This window comes from Necator americanus, chromosome II, assembly GCF_031761385.1.
Source record: "Necator americanus strain Aroian chromosome II, whole genome shotgun sequence".
NCBI lineage: Eukaryota > Metazoa > Nematoda > Chromadorea > Rhabditida > Ancylostomatidae > Necator > Necator americanus.
The window spans coordinates 8492713-8514358 of record NC_087372.1 but is presented as its reverse complement, the minus strand read 5'-3'; the positions used below and the strand labels follow the sequence as shown (position 1 = coordinate 8514358).

The 21646-nt window shown below is 40.9% G+C and overlaps 3 protein-coding genes across 5 annotated transcripts; 2 read left to right on the top strand and 1 right to left on the bottom strand.

Moving 5' to 3' along the window:
- Positions 1-87: 87 nt before the first annotated feature.
- RB195_017175 (uncharacterized protein) lies at positions 88-8569 on the top strand (the record flags this gene model as incomplete). Of its 3 annotated transcripts, XM_064184059.1 has the most annotated exons (15): positions 88-237; positions 1236-1325; positions 1774-1860; positions 2256-2402; positions 2470-2620; positions 2712-2811; positions 2972-3105; positions 3173-3303; positions 3453-3566; positions 3650-3808; positions 3929-4126; positions 4183-4365; positions 7279-7373; positions 7727-7898; positions 8543-8569. In XM_064184059.1, 15 exons carry the CDS (start codon positions 88-90, stop codon positions 8567-8569), a joined length of 1938 nt encoding a protein of 645 aa, XP_064039939.1. The 3 variants fall into 3 exon arrangements, with proteins under 3 accessions (XP_064039939.1, XP_013296192.2, XP_064039940.1); XM_013440738.2 differs by lacking the exons at positions 7279-7373; positions 7727-7898; positions 8543-8569 and adding an exon at positions 5783-5878; XM_064184058.1 differs by lacking the exons at positions 88-237; positions 1236-1325; positions 1774-1860; ... (7 more) ...; positions 3929-4126; positions 4183-4365 and adding an exon at positions 7040-7060.
- Positions 8570-10542: 1973 nt separating this feature from the next.
- Positions 10543-18208, bottom strand: RB195_017174 (uncharacterized protein; the record flags this gene model as incomplete). Its single annotated transcript, XM_064184057.1, has 12 exons — positions 10543-10647; positions 11194-11350; positions 11442-11552; positions 12497-12630; positions 13273-13351; positions 13607-13717; positions 14017-14145; positions 14209-14362; positions 16371-16464; positions 16610-16630; positions 18017-18052; positions 18164-18208. The coding sequence occupies 12 exons, from the start codon at positions 18206-18208 to the stop codon at positions 10543-10545; spliced, it is 1176 nt and encodes a 391-aa protein (XP_064039938.1).
- A 1496-nt stretch (positions 18209-19704) lies between these two features.
- Positions 19705-21615, top strand: RB195_017173 (uncharacterized protein; the record flags this gene model as incomplete). The annotated part of the gene is made up of 1 exon (XM_064184056.1): positions 19705-21615. The coding sequence occupies one exon, from the start codon at positions 19705-19707 to the stop codon at positions 21613-21615; it is 1911 nt and encodes a 636-aa protein (XP_064039937.1).
- Positions 21616-21646: the final 31 nt, after the last annotated feature.

The following is a 21646-nucleotide window of genomic DNA, read 5'->3' as shown; positions in this document are numbered from 1 at the left end:
ATATTTGTAATTGTAGGAAATAGTGAAGAGATTAAAAATTTCAGATGTCTCATATATTGGTGACAGATTTCTAAGAACACGAACGAAATGGTGGCGAATTCCGGCAGTTTCATACAAAGCGGTTCACTGCACGGGAATGTCGTCGAAATACTACCAAAACAGCTCTACTTCGCCTCGTTCAGTGCACCTCCGCTTAAGACTGACCCTCAAGTGCGATACATCGATTTGGACAACCGAGTAAGCACCGTTCATTGGTTTGGTTTTTTCTTTCTGATCCCCCTCAATTTTCTAACATTATTTACATCGTCTTTGTGTTTTTCTTTTTAAACTGTACCACCTCGAATATTCCATATCAATGTGTAGGAGTTCTATTATTTCAGCGTTTAAATTTATGTTGTGTTAAGGCTGATTCCGAAATGTTAGTCACTTTCACGGTATATTATATATAAACCAGACAATTCTCACTTTGACTTCTTGGAATTCCAAGGAACCTACGAGACATTACTTCTCTTTCATCTTCTTAATCTTTCTGGAATTTGACAACTTTTTTCTAGCAGTTTTTTGAATGTAACTTTGCAGTGTTTTGTTAAAATAGCATTAGAAACGACTTAAAACTAGGACGAAATTTGGGTATTTTCTCATCAGGTAGAACTTAGCACGTTTTCTTTTTAATTGCAAAATGAAACAAACCATATAACCGTTTCAAAAGAAAAAAATCTATCTTTGTTTCATTTTTGTGGAACTAGGACACCACTACATAGGGTTTGCTGCTAATGAAAGTGTGCAGAAATACAGGTTATATTTAATCTTAACTTTTGTTCGGACGTCTTTCCCTGTTACTCACTTTTTGATTGTAAGACTGTAAGCTTTTTAGAACAAATTTAAAATCACCTACAGTACCATTATGCTGGAAAGGAAATTTAAAAAGAAAACAGAGTTTTGGTGCAAATATAAAAAGAAAGGTTATAAGGAAAATGAAACTGAGCGATGACATCGACAGAGAGAGGTGATCGTATGAGTGCTTACCTCTTCGAGGATCTGTCGGGTCACTCCGCCCATTATCGATCACTGGATCTGTTTTGCTCGGTTTTTGATCTTCATCAGATGTGCCTAACTCAGTAGATCATTAGTGCGAGTGAAATGTTTCGCTGAACTCACTATGACTGAAAGGTTGGTCTTCCTGCCATCAGCCGTTCCAGCTTCTGCAATATTACCCTCGAAACCTTTTGTTTTAGGTCCACTACGAGCCCTTCTACGGTGACTTCGGTCCACTCAATCTATCCGTATTGTACAGATTTACTCGATACCTCAACGGGTTGATTGAGGTTAGTGTCTTGTTTACATTTTAAAGGATAGTCAAAAATTTCACAAGTTATAAATCTCAATAGGCTATTATTTTCATTGTCTTCAAATAACGGGGATCTATTCTTGAGAGTCCAATGATGTAGACGTAAACGATTTTACACCTTCTTCAATCAGTTGTTCAGTCGAAGGGAGCAATTATTTTTTTATTGTACTGCTGTTCTTCGTTACTGCACCCTGGATGTCATATACACATCCATGATGTGGGGGTCAGCAATATGGATGAACTGGTTTACTCACACCTCCAAATTATTTTGAATGAGCGTGTCTACAAAAGAAACCTGAGATCTAGTTTTCATTTAAAAAATAGCTCGTTTTTATGCTAAATTATTTTTTGTTCTCCTCGAGTGAGGTGACTGTGTGTTAGGAAAACCTCCTTTTTTAAAGCAGTTTTCACATAAGTTTTTGTAGACACAACGCAAAAGAAAGATCGTGGTGTACACAGACAGCGATGAGCGGAATCGTGTAAATGGCGCATACATCATGGCGTCATACTTGGTTTGTTCTTGTTTTCCTCCATCTATTATTTATAATTGATGTAATATCTTCGGAATATCTTATGTTACGAAAAGCTTGTAATGAACTCAGGTTACCACTTCATCTCCGACTAGAAGAATTACTATCAAGAGTCCTTAGTTTTTTTTTTTCTCGCGGACCCCTTTAAAATTAGGGAGGATGAAGTGGAAATCTTTTTTAAATGTTTCCTTCCTTTGTATGTTTTTTTTTGTTATTTCTGCAAGTAGAATAATTGTCTTCATGTAAAGTTCTATTTTCTTTCGTTCATTTATACTATGTGATAATTACTCCAAAAAAGGCACTGTTTTCTCTTCTGTGTCGACTTGTCTTTGAAATGTTACTCTGCTAAATTAGTACCATGAAGGCTCTTTTTTTAGATAATTTATCATGGAGTAACAGCAGATGCTGCCTACCTTCGCTTAGAAGCTGCACAACCTCCGAAGTTCATCGGTTTTCGTGATGCCGCTCTTGGTGAACCAACATATCTGTTGCATTTGCATGATGTGCTCAGGGCTGTAGAGAAGGTAGCTTGATTGAATCATATCTTATTCAGTGATTTTGCTAGCATACTTTATTTGTGGTTACATACAGGGACTGCATCACAAATGGTTCGATATCAATACTTTTGATGCGGAAGAATACGAGTTATATGAACGTGTTGAGAATGGGGACATGAACTGGATCATACCTGGAAAGATCTTGAGCTTTTGCGGACCTCATAATGAATCACGGATTGAAGATGGTAGGCTCATTTCTAATATTAAGGTTTCTACCTTTCTGTTATCTGAAATTCTTGGTAACCCCTAGGGAATTGTAACTTCCCTCGCATTTAGGATATCCATACCATTCACCGGAGACGTATTTCGACTACTTTCGTGCAACAAATATAACGACAATAGTGCGGTTGAATATGCGAATGTATGATGCGAAAAAGTACGTTGTTCAATGTATTCTTCATGTAAAATTAATCGAAATGATATTCTAAAGAGAGAAAGGCTAGTGGAGCAACTGTAGGCGTTCCATAGTATACACCCATTTGATCTTCTTGCAATGCCATTGTTAAGCTGTTATATTCGAGATTTTATCCTTACAGATTCACAGACGCCGGATTCGAACATGTAGATTTATTCTTCATTGACGGAAGCACACCATCTGAAGAGATTGTGGAAAAGTTTATCAGTGTTGTAGATAAAGCCAAAGGAGCTGTTGCAGTACACTGCAAAGCTGGTTAGATATTTATAGCACACTTAACTGCTTGTCATCTTGAATAACGCTATTTGAAAGTTTGATACAGGGCTAGGGAGGACTGGAACGTTGATTGCTTGTTGGATGATGAAAGAATTTGGCTTGAACGCAGCAGAATGTATGGCTTGGCTACGGATATGTAGACCAGGAAGCGTTATTGGACCTCAGCAAGAATACCTCGTTGGTTTTTTAAACATTAAACGTATAATTCTAACTCTATTTATTCTAATATGTGTTTGATGATTGATTAAAACCTATTTTTACTATTAATTTGACATTTTGGTTGTATTTAATTGCATAATTGCGTAGCTTTTTGATTTGCGTTTCAGGTAGCGATGCAGAAATTTTGCTGGTCTATGTCACAAAATAACGTTGTACAAAAAGCACGTAGACATCAAGAAGTCGGTTCAGAAAAGAAATCCGTTAAGAAACTCGTATCAAAGGTAATTAGTTATAAGTCATTTTTGCTGTGTACGAACATTTTTCTTGTTAGCTCTTGGTTCTTATTTCTTTATGCCTCGGTCAGGTTGACGAAATTCGACTTTCTCATCCCGTTCGTAACGTAGTTAACGGAGAAAATATTCTACCTCGTCCGCGTCCAAACATTCTTCCACTTCGTGGAAGGTCGAAGAAGTCAGTAGATGCAAACGGAAATCCATCACAATCACCAGGGATCACTTCTGAGGTAGTCCTTTTTCTGTATGGATCTTGTTAAGTCGTTTTCTCATTTGTTATTTTTTGAGAACTACGTAATATCTTGTTTTGTCCTCGCGATTATACTTGATAAGGTAATGCTGGTTTTCAGACAGCATTGGATTCCTACGGGCGTTCGCAAGGTGATCGCTTGTTAGCTATGAAAGTACGCAGTCAACATGCTCCTCATATGTCCCCATCAGTTCACTCCTCCCATTTGCCGTCAATAAGTGATAGCAACCATCTTTTTCCTGAGACAACTTCTATCTATTTGAATGGTCGGGCCAGTGGTGCAAGCCCGTGTTCTTATGTAAGTTACACACGATTTTCTACGCTATCAAATGATCGTTCTTTCCTTTTTCTCAGTCTCCTGCTTTCTCTACAACGTCGCGATCTTCTGCCGCCACCTCATCTGTCGCTTCGCCACGCTTCTCTTCGCCAACCACACCAATCAAGCCATTAGCGGCGCCAAGCCCCTCGTTATCATCTCCATCGTCGAGGGCGCGTATAGCTGCACGGAATCTGACGGCAGCCATTCCTCCACCACCGGTGAGACTTTCATTCAAGATCTTTGAGTTCCCACTTTCATTTAATAATAGCTTTGGGATCGCGGCTGTCTATGAGCCTAGAACACGCTCTTTTCCTAAGTGTTGCAAAAGGAACTATGCTTTTTTTGAAACTTGCTTTGCAGCTGAATTTTTCACCATCTGCGCGTATTAAAAATTTCTATTCGTTATTTCCGCTTTGCAGCTCAGTTTCTTCCCCAATATTTGATTACTTTTGTTTTTCAGTGCTTTTTAAAAAGTGATGCTTGACAACGAGATCTTTTTTCTGGTTATTGCTTTTCAAATACACTTTTCTTGGTTACTTCGTGTTTGAAAACGTGTTGTTGATGCATATTTTGTGAGAGCTATGTGGTCCGAGTAGGATTTTTTTCCTCTAAAGTTTCTACTCAGTTTAATGTTCATCTTGCTTGTAAGAGGAGAAGTTGTATTTTCCCGAGGCTGTGAACATCACGCTGCAACAAAATTTCGCGTTGACCAACAAACTATCTTGAGCTTGAGAAAGTTACTAGCACTCGGTGGTAGAGCATCAATGCAAATGCATAGTAAGCCCTTTTATTCCCTAATGACATATTGATCGAAAGGCTAACTTTTCCTTTGTGAAATATCATTGTAACTGTATTGCTGTACTAGTTTCTCTTCCAAAACTTCCCATTTGTTTTTGACACTAATGGCTTATTCTTAAACTCCGTAATGTGTTTTATAGTAATTAATATTGCATGTCTTCCATTGCATGCTAGCGGCCGCTGCTATCTTACCCAAAAGCAATATGCACGGAAATGTTCGCTTCCTAGTTGCTTCCAAGTTAAGGTCGTTTCGAAGGCTATTCTCTGTAAATGTGGCAAAAAATTGCAGTTCAATGAGTATTTCAATAAAAATCGCGACGAACTGTTCTCGGAGAGAGGAAAGATCTTCCCAAAAATAATTTAAGTATCATTGCCATCAAGAGGGCCAATTTTTTTGTTCTTGAAGACCAACCAACTTAACGAGGCTATTCAGTTTAGTTCCTAGCGTATCGTATGAAGCAGCTCTTGTAAATCATAAGTGTAGGCTGGTGAAGACGCATAGAAACATAAGCACACATCTTTGACATGACAGGTCATTTCGTAAAGAGAAAGCTTTGGGGCAATCGGTGGATTTAGAGCATGTGAAGGGTTTTACTCGCGCAACGCGGACGAATCCTTCTTGTGAAGAAACGCACAAAAACTCCGCAATGATAGCATTTTCACCACGATGCAGAAACGAAAATTTGCACGTGTAACGCTGCGCTTTTATTGAAGATACCCCGTAAAAGGAGACATTAAACTATTCGGTTTGTACTAATATGCCTGATTGTTCAAGTTCTAGTTACTCGCTTGCGTTATTATCGTTGTGGCGTTGAATCTGGTGTTGGTGTGTTTCAGCGACTGCATGTGAACGATCGTCGTATTCATACACTAGCAGGATTGTTCCAGTTCGCCACCACACCAACCTTCACACCGATCATACGTCGTTTTTAAATCCTTGTTTGGTCTCACAAGCTCTTGTCCTTTTTGCTTTTCTTCGATCCACTTTATTGTGCGTATGGGTCCACATGTGTTTGCAAATTTTATTTCAAGATTCAAGTCGCGATCTTTTCGAAGTAGTACGTGCTGCAGCAAACAAGCAACAAAATTAATTGAGTAGCGTATTTCTGCAATGGGCGTTGGAAAATAAAGGGCTTAAAGTCAAAACTTCCAGCCAAGTATTAGATTCCTGAAATGTCATAAAATTGCTGAAAATATCTTCATGGAGATTCAGATGTGACAACAAATAATATACAACATCAAAAGAATTGCTCGCAGCTTTGATATGACAGAAACTATAAAATGGTACGTGACAAGCACAGAATCGTGCAGAATTTTATCACTTCTGCGCTCTGCGTAGTTTTTTGCTGTACAAATTTCCGAAATAATATCGGTGAAAGCCAGAAGACCCTGTAAAGAACGGAACCAATTGCAAAATGTTTTGTTTTTCCTTGTAAGAGATTTGTGACGAATCTTTTCTGTTTCCACTTTTTTCCCTTTTCGTCCTTATCTAGCTAAAATTTGCACAAAGTTTATATTCTTTCTATTTTCAGTCGAGTACGTTTTAGTGTGATCAACAGCATTTTTGTAGTTGATGCAGTATAGAGTGGTCACCGTGTTGTAACTGTTATTTCCTTTTCTTTTTCTTTCGTCTATCTCTTCATTATTAGTTGTATTTTGGATAGACATTTCCCGCTTTGTTTCATTTCTTCCCGTCGCTTTTCTTCTAGTTTCTATAGGTTGTGACATGCATTTTTCATGTAACCGTAGGAGGTCATAGCTCACTTCCTTGAAACGTTTCATGTATCATGCGCCTGGCACACCCTTTGTACTATTTTTAATGTACATAAGGTTGTGTTTCTGTTTTATGCTGTTGTTGTTTTTGTTCATCAACTGCCTTCTTTTAACCTGTGTTGCTTGTAAAGAATTAGGCTGCAAGCGAATCTTGCCTTTTGATTCAAAGTCAGGTCCAGTATTATTTTTGAGCGTACTAGCCATTCCTGAATGTTATTTTTTATTCTGCAGAAAAAGCAGTTCTTGTTGACGCGTAGATGGTAATATGATAGAAATTTAGTACTGTAATAGTGCATATATTGTTTTTTTTTTCTTTTTGTAATGAGTTGTCAATTAAGTAAAGTTTGGTTGTTTTTTCGGTGTTACACAAAAACTAGAGCATCGAATACTGGACGAAAATTATCGAAATTTTTAAATGAGGCAATGCAGTGTGGATGGTAGTTGGAGATGTGCTTTAGAGAAATGCTTCAATAGAAAATACACATGTGACCATTGTTGGGAAATTATTGGAAGTGTTAAATTTCCATTTTTTGATGGATATCGTATAGAAATAATTTCAGATTTCTCGAGTAATAGTAGCGGCTGGGAAAGGAACTGTGAAAGGAGTAGCACTGCCTAGTAAGAGTTCATCGTCGTTAAGGAGACTTGCAGCTGGGTTAGTCTGTTTCTCTGGTTTACCTTTATGAAGGAAAACTATAAAATTCTATTCGGTGTTGGACTGCTATTTTGCAGTCCATACCCTCATATTTGTATGTGAACGTTTCCTCATCTTTTATGTTTATTTTCTCCTCGTTTTCTCTTCTATTAATGAATATTTTCTTAAAATATAGTTCTCAGTACACCTTTTGGATTCGGTTTGGTTATTTTGAAAATTTGGGGATGTTTAGCTTCGTTTTTATTAAGTTTCCCGTTGTTTGAACGCTGTGGTGCTTTTTTTATTTTTAATGTTTTGTTCCTTTTCCTTCCTTAAAATACTATGCAATGAAATCATCGCTAAATGATTTCTAGGGCCCGTCTTCGGCCGTATCCTACACAGGGAACTCGCGTTGAAATGGCACCGACTCCTGATGCTCCAACATCTGTCTACGATCTTCGATCTCGTTTCGCGCTATACGCTCATAAAAACACACTACCAGAAGCTGCATTACGACTTCCTGCCAACACAGATGCACTTATTGGTGTAAGTTTTATTGGATCTGTTGCAGTATTTTATCAAATGTCTTTTTTCGTCTTCCCCAAGCCATTTTTAGCTTTACTTTTCTTTGAACTTTGTTCCTTGCAAAGGCCAGCATGCAGGAGTGATGCAGAAATTTAGAAAAACTTTATTTCTTGTTACTTTCCGACATGACTTTCGACTCTTTCTCTCTCCTGCTGAAAACACTGCATATATCATTATGCAATGTTTTCAGGAACTCTGTTTAATCCATCATCCGATGAATTATATCTTCGTTTTCTAAGATTGTAGCGTGGGAGACTATTGTTGCGTCAGGTGGCAGTGAGAGAAGAATTCGACAGCTTAGCATTAGATCCGTAGTTTACGGTGAGAGGGGGTCAGAAATGTGATCGTTGTTCTTTGGAATGAAATAAGAGGTTAAATGAGAGAAGATGAAAATATAAGTGTAGTAAGAGATTTTGAGATTTGTTAGTGTAAATTCCACATGTTTACGCACAACATCTGGTTGTTCTATCTTGTTGTGTCAGTTATGTGCTCTCTTTTTAAACGAAAAAAAAAAACATTGTTCTCCGTTCCTTAAGGGGAATTACCTCGTTTGAACATTCTGTATTTATTTTTTTTTACTTCAATGTTACAATCAATTCTTTCAGAGTAGAAAGAAGAAACAACTTTCTTGAGGGTTTGGAGACTTCGAACTGGAACTCAGTGTTTTGCTGAAGAATGTTTGAGATCCGCAGGTGACTCTCGTTTCAAGAAACATTTTAGTCTGGACGGATTGCCTTAAAGGAGCATCCTATCGTATCATTCACCTTAATTTCTGATATGAGTTGCTTGTGCACCCTCTCTTGCTTCTCTATCTTCCCATACCTCATTTATGTTACTAATTTTTGTCATTTCTCTCTGTCTGTTAAAATCTAAGGATGCAGACTAAAGTTCCCATTGTAACTAGTTCTAGAGCAAAAAATCCTTGAAATTCGGATCACCAAGTCGCTGGCGATTTGCTCATTGTGCTTAAAGCATATTTTTATTTCATCCCCGATCTCCTGATCGATACCAATGTCAGTTCTCTCCTTTCTCTCATTCAGATAGTGTTCTTCATGCTTCAGTCAATTGTTTCATGCTTTTATTATATCCTTCGACTTCCGAGCGATGTAACGTGCAAGGTTTTGTTGCCACTGAAGCTCTTGATTGACTAATGATAGCTTTTAGCGAGTACTTTGTGTACACTCACTGCAGTACAGTGTAGAATTCCCTTCCCCCTCCAAAAAAAAAAGGAAATTGAACGAACTTTTTCTTTTTTGTTCCTGGCAGTAAAGCAGTCAGTATAGCTCGGTAGTCCAAGGAATGATATTAGTTGCCATATTAGTCACCTCATTTTTTAAAACTAAACTACACCTTTTTTATACCGGATCAATTGCACAGTGATGTATGTCCTTTCATTTTTTTTGTCATTTTAGTCATAATTATGTCGCTTGATATCAATTTGTATTGGTTTTCTTCTCACATGCACTCGTACTAACTTTTCGTTTCGTGTTTTTTTTGCTCGCTCAGGGACGGTATCACTGTTGTTACCAATGTGCCCTCTTGTTGTACACTTATACATTGCCAATTGCGCCTAAATAAGTCAATACGCTGATCTTATTAATCGACGGTCGATTCAATCTCAGAGCCATGCCGGCTTCTCAGTAATTGGATATTTCCACACAATTACCCGCTACTTTCACAAATGCTTTTAGAAGAAAGAATGTTTTTTTATAGCTCAAAGTACGTTTCTAGTTTGAGTTTTATAACTCTACAGATGTGATAAAAATTTTCTGACTTTATAGTGCCATACTACATAAACGGGGTGTTTACTCCCTGTAAACTCTGTTGACCGTTGAAACAAACAGTAGCAAGCGAAAATAACTCCAAGACTGATCAACAACATAAGCAATAACACAAAGTGCACTCAGCTTCACTAGTTTATGCGAGAAGTTTGGGGAACACAAAAGATTCACTGGGATACGGTGCATTTCATTCATAGTTACGTTGATGGGGAGATGGGACAGTCAGCAAGAGGTTTTCGATCTACACCTCTATAAATCAACTTTCTGCTCGTTGGAATACACAAATATTGTGCAAAGGCACTACGCTATCGGATGTTTTTGTCTTTTGGGGACTCCTTTCATTCCGTTTGTTTAATTGGAACCAGCTACACAGTTGTATCGTGTCCTAACAACGTTGTGATTGATTGGACATTAGTTGTTGTGGCCGATTGATATAGTAGGGTTAAAACGGTCTAACGCCCGGTTCCGTTGCGTAAGCGGCTGCGTTCGATGCGGCCCTGTGGTGCGTAGCGGCTGGGATCGTGTAAGGATCCTCGCTACCGCCACCTAACTCTGCAGCTCGCCATGGTCCCAGGTCGATTCCAACCGTTGTCTCCACCGCACCGCTTCGAGCACAGGCGCTTACGCAACTGCCCGTGCTTCATGTCGTTTTGACCCGACTATATATTTTTCAGATTGTTGCCTTGAGACGAGTTCTAAATCGTGTACTCTATGATTTCTTACATATTTTGCATGGATATTATAAGCAGTATAGATAAAATTGAATTTAAACTTGTGAAACAAACAATAGGGTATTATGAAAGAAACATATCATGAAAATAGTCCTAGAAATGCAGTTTGACACGATGCTCAGACAACCATAATGCGATTCGTCCTGTTAAAGATCTCTCCGATTGCTCATTCCATTCCTCGAATCTGTCCGAGATTGCCTGGAATGAATCGTATTCAGAATTACTCAGAAGAAAGATGTGGAGACAAGGCAGAGAATGGAATGAATGCACCTAAAACAATCGTAGCTGTAGAACTGTAGAACTGTAGAAAATTAGATGATTAGAGGCATCACCCGCGAATCTGGGGTGGTGCGAGTTACAGGTGGGTTATAGCTATAGATTAGTCGTAGATTATGGAGGGAGGGTGATTCCGTCTATTTCTTCCTAATTGCCCCAAAAAAAAAAAAACGGCCTGGAAGACACGACTTCGAGCGTTCCATCGCGCTATTTTCCACGACGAGTTCGACTGGAGCGCGCTAGCCTTGTCCACGCGCCACATCTTCCGGACCGTTTTTTACGGCAATTAAGAAGAAATGGACGGAATCACCCCACTCTCCAGAATCTCCCGTATAAGAGTACTCCACTTGAAATCCGGACCTCCTCATATTCGTGGGGTGGTGCCTTTAAGTATGAGGAACGGCCCTAGACTCTTAGTGCTGTCTTTGCTGTCTTAAAAATTACCCCATAGGCCATCACTCATCCTACCTTTGGCCAAGGTAATGGCCATTCGAGTTTGTTAGGAATTCGTCCTTCCGGTACGTGACGTTCCAATTCGAACATTGTCCAGAAGATAAAGAGCCGTCGAAATGGTCGATTGCGTGGGCGTAGAACATGTGGGACCTCACAAAATCCATGGTAAACACTGAAAAATTATCCATAATTGAACAATTGGCATTTATGCAAATTTGAAACCGATAGATGTTTCTGAAACTTGGGTTAGAACAAAAACTTACCTAAATATGATACTACTGATCCAGTAACCCATAACCACATCCACGGAATAGTGAATACGTGAAACAACCACACAAACCATTGCGATTATGCAAGATGTAATTGCTGCCAATCTTAAGGAACAAATTTTTCTATTAATGGATGATTCCACTGAAGTTTTACAACTGTACTGGGATATAAGTTTTATATCAAATTTTGGGTTTTATCTTTTAAGTTAAGTTAAGTTTTACATCTAATTTACGGTCGGTTTATACATTTTTTTATTCGCTTTCGCTTAGACTTTTTCCTTAGATTTTCCTGACTCACGTTGACTTTAGAGAGAACGGATGGCAAACGATAGGATCTTATAGTGGAGAGCTCACTCAAATATACTCACTCTATACTCATGTACTAGTGATGGGACCTCTCTCGTAGTTCGTTAATGTATTTGCATTAAGTCGCCACGGTTATTACAGTTTTTACAGCGATTTATCTAATTCAAATTCGTTCATTCGACTATTCGACTAGGGCGCTGTTCAACCTTGTCATTCATCCGACCCTCTCGGAAAATGCGATGTTTGAACGACTCGAATATTTTGGAAATTATTGGGGATACTGCCGCGTAAAATGCAGGTATTGGCTTCAGTATTTGCTTTTTTATTTACTATCAAATAATTTAAAGGATTTTTTGTTTCGGGTCTACGAAACCTCTTCTTTCTTTCGTTTCTCAGTTGTTACCTCTTTTTTCTTTCGTTTCTCAGTTGTTACCTCTTTTTTCTTTCGTTTCTCAGTTGTTGCTACTTTACACTGTTCTTTTCTTTTCTCTCTCGCTGTTTCATGTCTTTGTTTTTATTAGACTATTTTTTTTCTCTCTTATTCATGAATACCGACTGTTCCCACACTTTTGTAGTTTTTCACATCAACCACAGATTCTGGAATTTAAATGTCTTTTCTATCTCAATCGTTGGTTTACTATTGAATTGTTCTGCATCTTCTACTTTTTTATTCTCGAATTGTCTGTTGATTTGCAGAAGTTCCAATTATGAATTTACGTTTGAGCTTATTTGAATGAACTCACTTCAACGGCCACAATGAGTGTGGTGTGTAGTAGTTTAGGAAGAAGCAACTGGTGGAAATAACAGTCGTATGACCGGAAAATAACATGTCTCCACAATGTAGCTTGTTGTTTAATGTTTGTACTTGAAGGCCCATCTGAAATCAAGAAAATATTGTCTTTTCGCGTTCCCACTAGGTCAGTCCACAGCTTTATACTTATGTTTTTATTTATGCCCTTCTTTTCTTATTTTATTTTTTTTTAAATTTCGTTTGTGCGTTGATATTGGTTGAAATCAACGCACAAACGAATGTGGCGATATCGTAGTTGTGCGTAGGCGACCTCTTTAGACTGAACGCAATTAAAGGGAGCATACCATGAATCTGAAGTATTATGGATTTTTCAGAGAAAGCTTCCACAAGGAGTCGTAGATTGCGGAAAAACACTTGGTTTCGCTCATCTCTCCGTGATCGTCGTAAGAAATGGCATGGGCATCGCTTTAGTTCCCACGAGGTACGTTGGAACGCTTCTCTATATTCACGTTCCCTCCCCTTCAGAAGTCAGTCAGTTAGTATTAGTTTAGCTTGAATAGGCTGGCAAGGAGACATTATTAATCGGAAAGCGGAACCACGTGGTCTTCCAGAATCTATGACCCTGTGTAGAAGTCTTCCATGGGAAATCCATACCGCGTCAGATTCGCGGTATGGATGTGCCGTGATTTTCGTGCTTTTAATGAATGTGGCTACATATTTCATTGGTTTTATATCGTTTATAGTAGTACTGCATGAAGGTGAACTTACAGTTCCCATAATGTTCAGGAACTTGTCTAGCACACTGCTTACTGAAGGATTCGGATCTGGATTAGGAGGTACGCAAATACTGTAATATTGGATGTTACAGTCTATTTTCCAATTTTATGAACAGGCAAGACCGATTGTGTTCAACCAGTTGAAGGCAATGTCACTTTGTGACAGTCAGGGCCGAGAAAAGAGGTAGTATGTTGTTAACAAAGGTATGTTAATTGCAATAGGCTCGTTGCAGTCATTTGGCTGAACACAGTCGCGCTGTCTGCATAATTTTGAGAAGGTTTTTTTTGGGATAGCTGACCGTAGGAAACAAATGAGCAAATCTCACTCATTCTCAAAATCTTGAAATCCTGAAGGAATATGGGTAAGACAGATACTTATTGCACGCATAATGTAAAGGACAGTTCCAATATAGAAAAGCCGACGAGTGACAATCCACCTAAACAAGTCACGCTTTGGAATGATTGATGAATTGATTTTGAATGAGTATAGTCGGTTCAGAACGACATTAAGCACGGCGTGGTTGCGTAAGCGGCTGCGCTGGAAGCGGTGCGGAGGAGCATAGCGGTTAGGATTGATGAGGGACCCTCGCTAACACCGTTCATCATTGCAGTTCGCCACGGTCGCTCAATCCCAACTGCTGGCTTGACCACGTCGCTTCGACCGCAGCCGACTGCGCAATTGCACCGAACGTCATGTCGTTTCGATCCGTCCATAATACTGTTAGATGGATCCAACCTGTACTTATGAAAGACAACGCATACTAGCACTAACACAGAAGAGGCTACTGAAGCAAACACGTCCGCCATATGTCTTGGGGTGTCATACTGTTTTATTAAAGAATGTGCAAGATCCGGAAGCGGAAGTCTGAAAAAAGAAATCTTTTCCGCCTCATTTCCCTTACGGTTGAGATTTAGTTGTTCAAAGCACCGGCTGATGATGTCCGATATCACTGCAAGTACGAAATGATTGATGCACATCACAATTGCGAAGCACAACACTGTTAGTACAGTCTTGAGACGTTCCGGTTTGTACTCACGTTCATTGTGTGGCTTCAAAGGGACTTCCACAGTATTGGTTTCATCTGGAAGTATGAGATGATCAGTGGAAATCACTTCGCCACGAATATTACGCTAGCTCGTTGCTCCTCTCTGAACCATAAGAAATGGCCTCTGGTTGTCCTGCTTTTGTATTTTACTCGACTAGTGTAACTGACTGTATCCTATCTATCTTACACGCAATTTCATCTCTCTGTAACTGTGCTGCGTATGGAATGCGCATCTCAGCTTCCCGAGGCAACAAAATAAAAGGTTTTTACGGTACTAACTTTATTCGTGGTCCTAACAGGAACGAAGTGAAAAGTTTACTTGAGAGCAGCGTATCACGAAATTGTAGGACTGAATACCCACGAAAACCGGTGAATTGGGGTGCTAGATTACGGAAACATTACGGAAACTTCCCTCAACCATCGAAAGAACAAGCGCGATGCTAACGGCGCTTGTTCTTTCTACGGTTGAGGGAAGTTGAACGGCTTGCCTTTGAGGGCAGCATTTCAGGAATTTGACGATGTTTCGTTCTCACCACTATTAGATAGTAATGAGGATGTAGTACACGAGCTTCAGCGTGAATACGCTCGGTTCTCCGCATAATCCAGAAAAAAACATGTGAAACAATGTTGTGTGATCCCGTCTCCTCACCGACGGAACTCATTACGCGATAGAACTTTGGCAATTCATCGTTCAACGCCCACAATTTAATTATTATATTACAACCAAAATAAGCAGTAGATGCTTCCGCCCTATACACGCGTTGGCGATTGCCGTTCTCCTACCACCCGTAGTGAGCTGCATCGTTGGTCGGACGGGATCACACAAGACTGTTCCACACACCTTTTCTGGATTACTAACACGAATTGAGCGTGATCATGCTCATATTCGTGAACTAGATCATTTATCCTATCTCTTCGTGGAGAAGTTACAACATCCCAGGTTTCGTGGTTACTTACTAAGGTGATTACTCGTTGGATGATTTATTTAATTGGATCTCTGTTCGTTGTTATGGTGACTAACTTATAACTTTACGTAATATCTTGTTGGACATCTTCACGTACACATCAAAGTTTGGAGGTCGTGTAATGCTTGAACGGCGCCTACTTGAAGTTTTTCAACGCGAGCAACGGACACACTTTAGTTACCCGACGGTCAAGTATTCCGGCCCTTAGGGAAGGTGCGGCGTTTTTTTCTTTTTGAAGGCTTCTCTTGATCTTCACTGTCCATCGAAATTCGGTTGCAGAATTTCTTTCTGCGTTCTTCTTCTTTGAGATCTATCGATTCGGTTGAGATTGAACTCGTCGACTTCTCTTCTACAACTTGAGCAGAGAAAAAAAAACTTGAGCAGGCTGCGAGAACGTCGGAATTGAATGCGAATTTCGAGAAAATTGTCTTTGTGCGACTACAAGAGCGAGGAATACAATTCCTGGATCGTCACTTATGGAAATCCGTGAACAATCCTTACTACAAACTCAATGCATCAATACGTAAAATACCAAGCCAACAGACGCTTATTGTCGGAGTAGATGCGAATGCGAAAAGAACTCGACGCACAATCCGATGTGCTCCTGAAACGATACTTTCCTGCAAAGCGTCGTTGCTGTCGCAGGTACGTTCAAGAGGATTCATTCACGCTCTCAGCTTACATAGCAAAGCCCAACCTCGTTAACTTCTAAAAAGTAGCACAACTTGAAGATGACAAGCCTCAAAGTTGAGCGCTATTAAGTTTTGATGAGCAACATTCCTTTAACGCAATAGTTGTAAGCTTTCTTTTCTCAAGAAGTAATTTCAGACTAATAGGAACACAATAAGAGATGCTCGGGAAAATTCTGAAACTTTAAAGTTAGGTCTGTTTCGGATCTTATGCGTTTATTTTTACCAATAACGACTAAAGGATTTCTTGTGGTAGTTCGCCTTGTCATCAGAATCAAAATCAGATTCTTCTTCTGATTGACTATCTATCAAAACCTACTTATCTAAATATTCTTCTTGGGATTGGCTGCCTACCTATCTAAACAATAAGTTTCAGAGATGTTCACACACCTTTGCAGCAACAGTATTGTTCGATAACCACTCTGGATGGGCATCCACATGTTGTAGGCACAGCATTGAAGGCTTTTGTATGATAACAATCACCCTGAAATTTCTTCTGTCATTAACATAGGTCAGCACTTTTTTGTCTGTTGTATAATTGATGCAAATTCGAAGACATTGATTGCTTTTTTTTTGACAAAAAAAAACTGCTCACAGGAGCGCATCAGGTTATTCAAGGATCTGCTTACCTCTAATGTCGTTGACGTTTCCTGAAAAAAATTACAATGAGGTACTCATTCTTTCCTTTTAATGACATTGTCTGTGGATTATGGATATTCCCCTTACAGATGATGGTACCGAATGTGTTCAAGAGAATTGTGGGCGCGATGTGCCTTCTGTGGTATGCAACAAATTGATGAGGAATTGCGTACCAAGCAGAGAAAGTTGGTATGTCGCGACAGATGCAGCGCTCACTCGACTGAACATTTTCAGCGCCAACTATAAGTGTATCGGGCATAGAAGCGCCATATGTTTATGTTATGTTTATTCATGCAGTCACGACAGAATTAAGAAGCAGAATTATAAGATAGAAACTTTCCGCTCTCAGATATTGACTTTCTTGGAGGGTCACATGTTTGTTTTATGTTTATTTCTTAGTTGTTTGGGACCCTTAACGGTGATATCAAGCAGGAACGTAACAAGTATACATCAAACATCCCCTCTATCCATTGGCATTGGTGCGCATGATCATGTACATGCGACAACAAAGGATGACAGAAGGTACAGGAAGCGATGTCAAGAGAATCATACGAACCATTGGATGCTCTGGAGGAGGAGCTTGATGCATATTTGTAACGTTCGTATCTAACATCTCCCTTAAAGGGAGCATACCACGAAATTGAGGTGGTGCGGATTTCAGGTGGAGTATCCGTATACGGGATCGTAGATTATGGAGACGGGGGTGATTCCGTCCATTTCTCTCTGCATCACTGCAAACATTCCCCTCGAGAATCCTGTTTTGCACGACACCATCTATTGCAACGCTCCACCCCTTGCGCCGCCTCCGCCCTGCAATTTGTCGAAAATCAATTCGGACTCCCCCATTAGGCAGTAAGCGACGCTTCGCGTGCAAGGGTGGCGCGCTGCATCGCTGCATCAACAGAAGGCATCGTTCCAAACAGCATTCAGGGGCCGGCTGCTTGCAGTGATGCAGGGAGAGATGAGCGGAACCACTCCGGTCTCCATATGCTACGACACCGTTATACGGATACTCCACCTGAAATAAGTACCACCCCAGATTCGTGGTATGCTGCCTTTAAGACTCCCAAACTACTGATAACTTGCTAGAACGAAGATGTAAGCCTGCAAGCAAGTCATCTAAGGGAGCTTTCGTAAGACTTGTGTTTTATACCCTTGGACCTCAACACGCGCACTGCAGTTATACGTACTTGCATCACACCATTCTGCTTTTTTGGTGTTAGTAGAGCGCTATGCCACGGTACTAGCTACTAGCTCCAAATCTTGTTCGATGTCGCGCAAAAGCGGTTTCTAGACCGTAACAACCAAAATACATAGAATTTTAGTTAATAAATTCACGCAGAGAACAGTAATTTTTCTTTTACTAAGTAGTTGATAGGCTAGATAAAACTACAAACCGGTGTGCCAGTTGGTATAGTCCTCTCGAGTATAACCTGAAATTCATCGCTATTTCACTTCTAGTAAGGGAAGCAACTTCATGTCTTCCACTTTATTTAAATGTCCCTAAAATATCTAGACTTTGTTTGAAGACTTGATAAACTCACTCCGATGTGGTCGTACGTTTGGTACGCAATTCCTTGAGAGTGCATGACTGCCGGTAGGATTACAATGTCGAGTAGTGATGCTGAAGAGGAGTGATGCTCACCTGCCTGTTAAACTTCCTTTTATACTTCGCTACTTCTTGATAATAATTCATTGATAACTGTCCATGAAACTCCTGCATTTGTTAAGATACTAAGTTGGTTTGTTTTAGAAAAATTAGGGAGCTGTAGAATTCTTCAAAGTTATAGTTTATGAATTTCTAAAATTCAACCAACCATAACAGCTCAAATTTAGTAATAGACTCGTGTTCAGCAAGTAGAATTATAACTTCAAGATTCCAAATTTTCCAAATAAAATCCGCATCGTTCACCTCTTGTTTCATCTTCATTACTACCGATCAGATGGTATTGTGTCAGCAAAAATGAGCGATATGTTTACCACTAAACGTTTCCTATTAAAAACCTTTTGAAGACTGATTGTTAGGTTATATGGTGACCGGTCTGAACGTACGGCTAAAGCCAGACTTCAGACTGTTCGCCTCGCTCCCCTTCACTGATCTGTGAAAATTAATGAACAATGTTTATGACATTTCTCGCTTTCTTCCTCTCTTTTAAAATGAGTAAAGGCAAATCATTTTATAGTTTTAGTTCTAGACGTGTGGAGGACTACATGTGGAGAAATTAAAACTTCAAGCGCTCTTTCAATACCAATATAATACAGACACAATCTGGAGGCATTATTCGGAAAATGGGTTTTCCTTCTGATTTCCCCCAACAGTTATCACAGAATGATGTTCTAACATAAAATGAAGTGAACGACGTCATCCTATTGATAAAGATAACGTTCCACGTTACACAATGTAAACTGTTAGCTACTATTTAACCTCCATGCGTGTTTCCGTTTTCTGAGGCTTTCATGTTATCCACCTGAGCCAGAGAGAGAGGAAGGAGATGGACGCGCAGAGTAGTCGTAGAGGTGAAACGCAACACCCGCAGTAGAGCGCACCAATGCCATGCCGTGGGACCCGTAGCACCCAATTTTATAGCTTTGTGGCAACGGCCCACGGATCTCCCTCACTAGAGGGATCACAACCGGTTAGTCGCGAGGCTACGTGGCGCGTCCCCAGGTGGCGGATAGGGGGCTAAACGCGGACCAAAAGCGACCTTGCGCTTGCCCAGAGACGCAGGTGGATTCAGGGGATGGACTCCTTGTTTCTGCTGAGCCAGAACTGACTCATGACATCCTTGTATCCCACGTCGGTCTGGCCAAAAGCCTGCAATCAAGTGACTGGGAGCTGCAAGGGAGGCGGTTTGGAGTCGCCTCCAACAAATAAGCTCCACATGTCCACACCGGGAGAACGAAAGTTCTCCCGGAAACTCATGGGACTAGAGGCTTGCAACCTGCCCATGGGTTTTAAAATTTTTAAGCAAAACACAGTAATAGAAAAGAGTCTCCTGATTCCGGAGGAAAGCCTGGTACGGTAGCGCCAGGTAGGACGGGGTTGCAGGAGTCATGTAGGCTACCAAAACGGAAAAGGACTAGGATGGCGATCTGTACTTATAACGCACGTACGCTTGCATCGGAAGCGGCCATCGAAGATCTGATGATGCAAGCCAAGAAGATCAAGTACGACGTCATCGGACTGACCGAGACGAGACGACGTCACCCTCTCAACGCCGTATATGAAACTGGAGAAGAACTGTTCTTAGGAACATGCGACAGTAGAGGTGTTGGTGGAGTTGGCGTCCTCGTCAACACGAGTATGGCAAAGAACATCGACTCTTTTGAACAACTTACGACCCGAATCGGACGTCTGCGGATGAGAAGATGTGGCCCAATACCAGCTTTGACTATCTTCGTCGTTTACGCTCCAACATCAAGCTACGAAGAAGAAGAAGTCGAAGTTTTCTATATGGACCTGGAGAAGTTCTACCAAGAAGATCATGCCTTCTACAAGGTCATAGTTGGCGATTTCAACGCTAAGATTGGCCCAAGAAGAACGCCGGAGGAACTTCACATCGGGACCCACGGCCTACAATGGAATGACCAAGGAGAGAGGCTCTCCGAGTTCATCATGACGACTAAGACCATCCATGGGAACTCGCAATTTCAGAAGCCCTCTTCTTTACGCTGGACGTGGGAGTCACCCGGTGGAGGGTACCGTAATGAAATAGACCACATCATCGTCAATAAAAGGTTCTGCCTGACGGACGTCGCTGTTGTACCAAAGTTCTATACGGGATCGGACCATCGCCTCCTCCGAGGAAGATTTTCCTTCACAAGGAGAGCAGAGAAAGCCGCCAAGTTCAGAGAGAGAAATCCCAGGACTACCATCAACTGGGATCTCTTCGCTACGCTAGTCGGCTTTTGGGAAGATTCTGCAATGGACAACATCGACGAGGAATACGACCGGCTTGTCGAACACCTTCACGACTGCGCGAAGAAGGCTGAGAGTTTTAAAACCACCAAGAGGCGTCTGTCTCTTGAAACTTTTGAGCTGATACGCCAGCGTGGAGCAGCACGAGCCGCAGGGAACCAAGAACTCACGTCCGAGCTCGCAAGGCTTTGCCGAGAGGCGATAAAGGAAGACCTTAAAGAGAGAAGAGCAGAAGTGCTGGCTGAAGCTGCAGAGGCGGGGAAAAGCATCCGCTATGCCCGTCGAGACTTCGCCAGTCGCAAGACGAGGATGACTGCTCTCCGGAACCCAAAGGGAACAGCCATTGCATCGAGAAGGGGGATGGAGAAAATCATCTACGACTTCTACTCTGATCTCTTCGACAGCCATGTCCACTTGCCTCCTCACCATCTGAGGGAAGATGGACAAGTCATTCCAGAGGTTCTCCCGTCCGAAATACGACATGCTATCATGTCGGTAAGAAATCGTACGGCACCCGGTCCCGACAGAATAAGACCAGAACACCTGAAGAGCCTTCCGCCAGTACTCATCAACACCCTGGCGAGGCTCTTTACACGTTATCTGTCGGAATGCAAGGTTCCTAAACAGTTGAAGACCAGCAAGACCGTGTTGTTGTATAAAAAGGGAGATCCACATGACATCGGCAACTATCGCCCAATCTGCCTACTGTCCGTCATCTACAAGCTCTTTACAAGAGTAATCCTTAATAGGATTGAAAAAGTCTTGGATGAAGGACAGCCATGCGAGCAAGCAGGGTTTCGAAAAGGATTCAGCACGATTGACCACATTCACACTGTTTCGAAACTCATCGAGGTATCACGAGAGTACAAGATGCCGCTCTGTCTCACCTTCATCGACTTAAAGAAGGCTTTCGACTCGGTTGAGACGGAAGCGGTCGTGGAAGCCTTGGACAACCAAGGCGTCCCTACTCAATATATAAAGGTACTTCGAGAGTTGTACAGTAACTTCACGACCGGAATTTCGCCATTCTACAAGAACATCATCATTGACGTGAAGAGGGGGGGTCCGACAGGGTGATACAATTTCACCCAAAATATTCACAGCCACC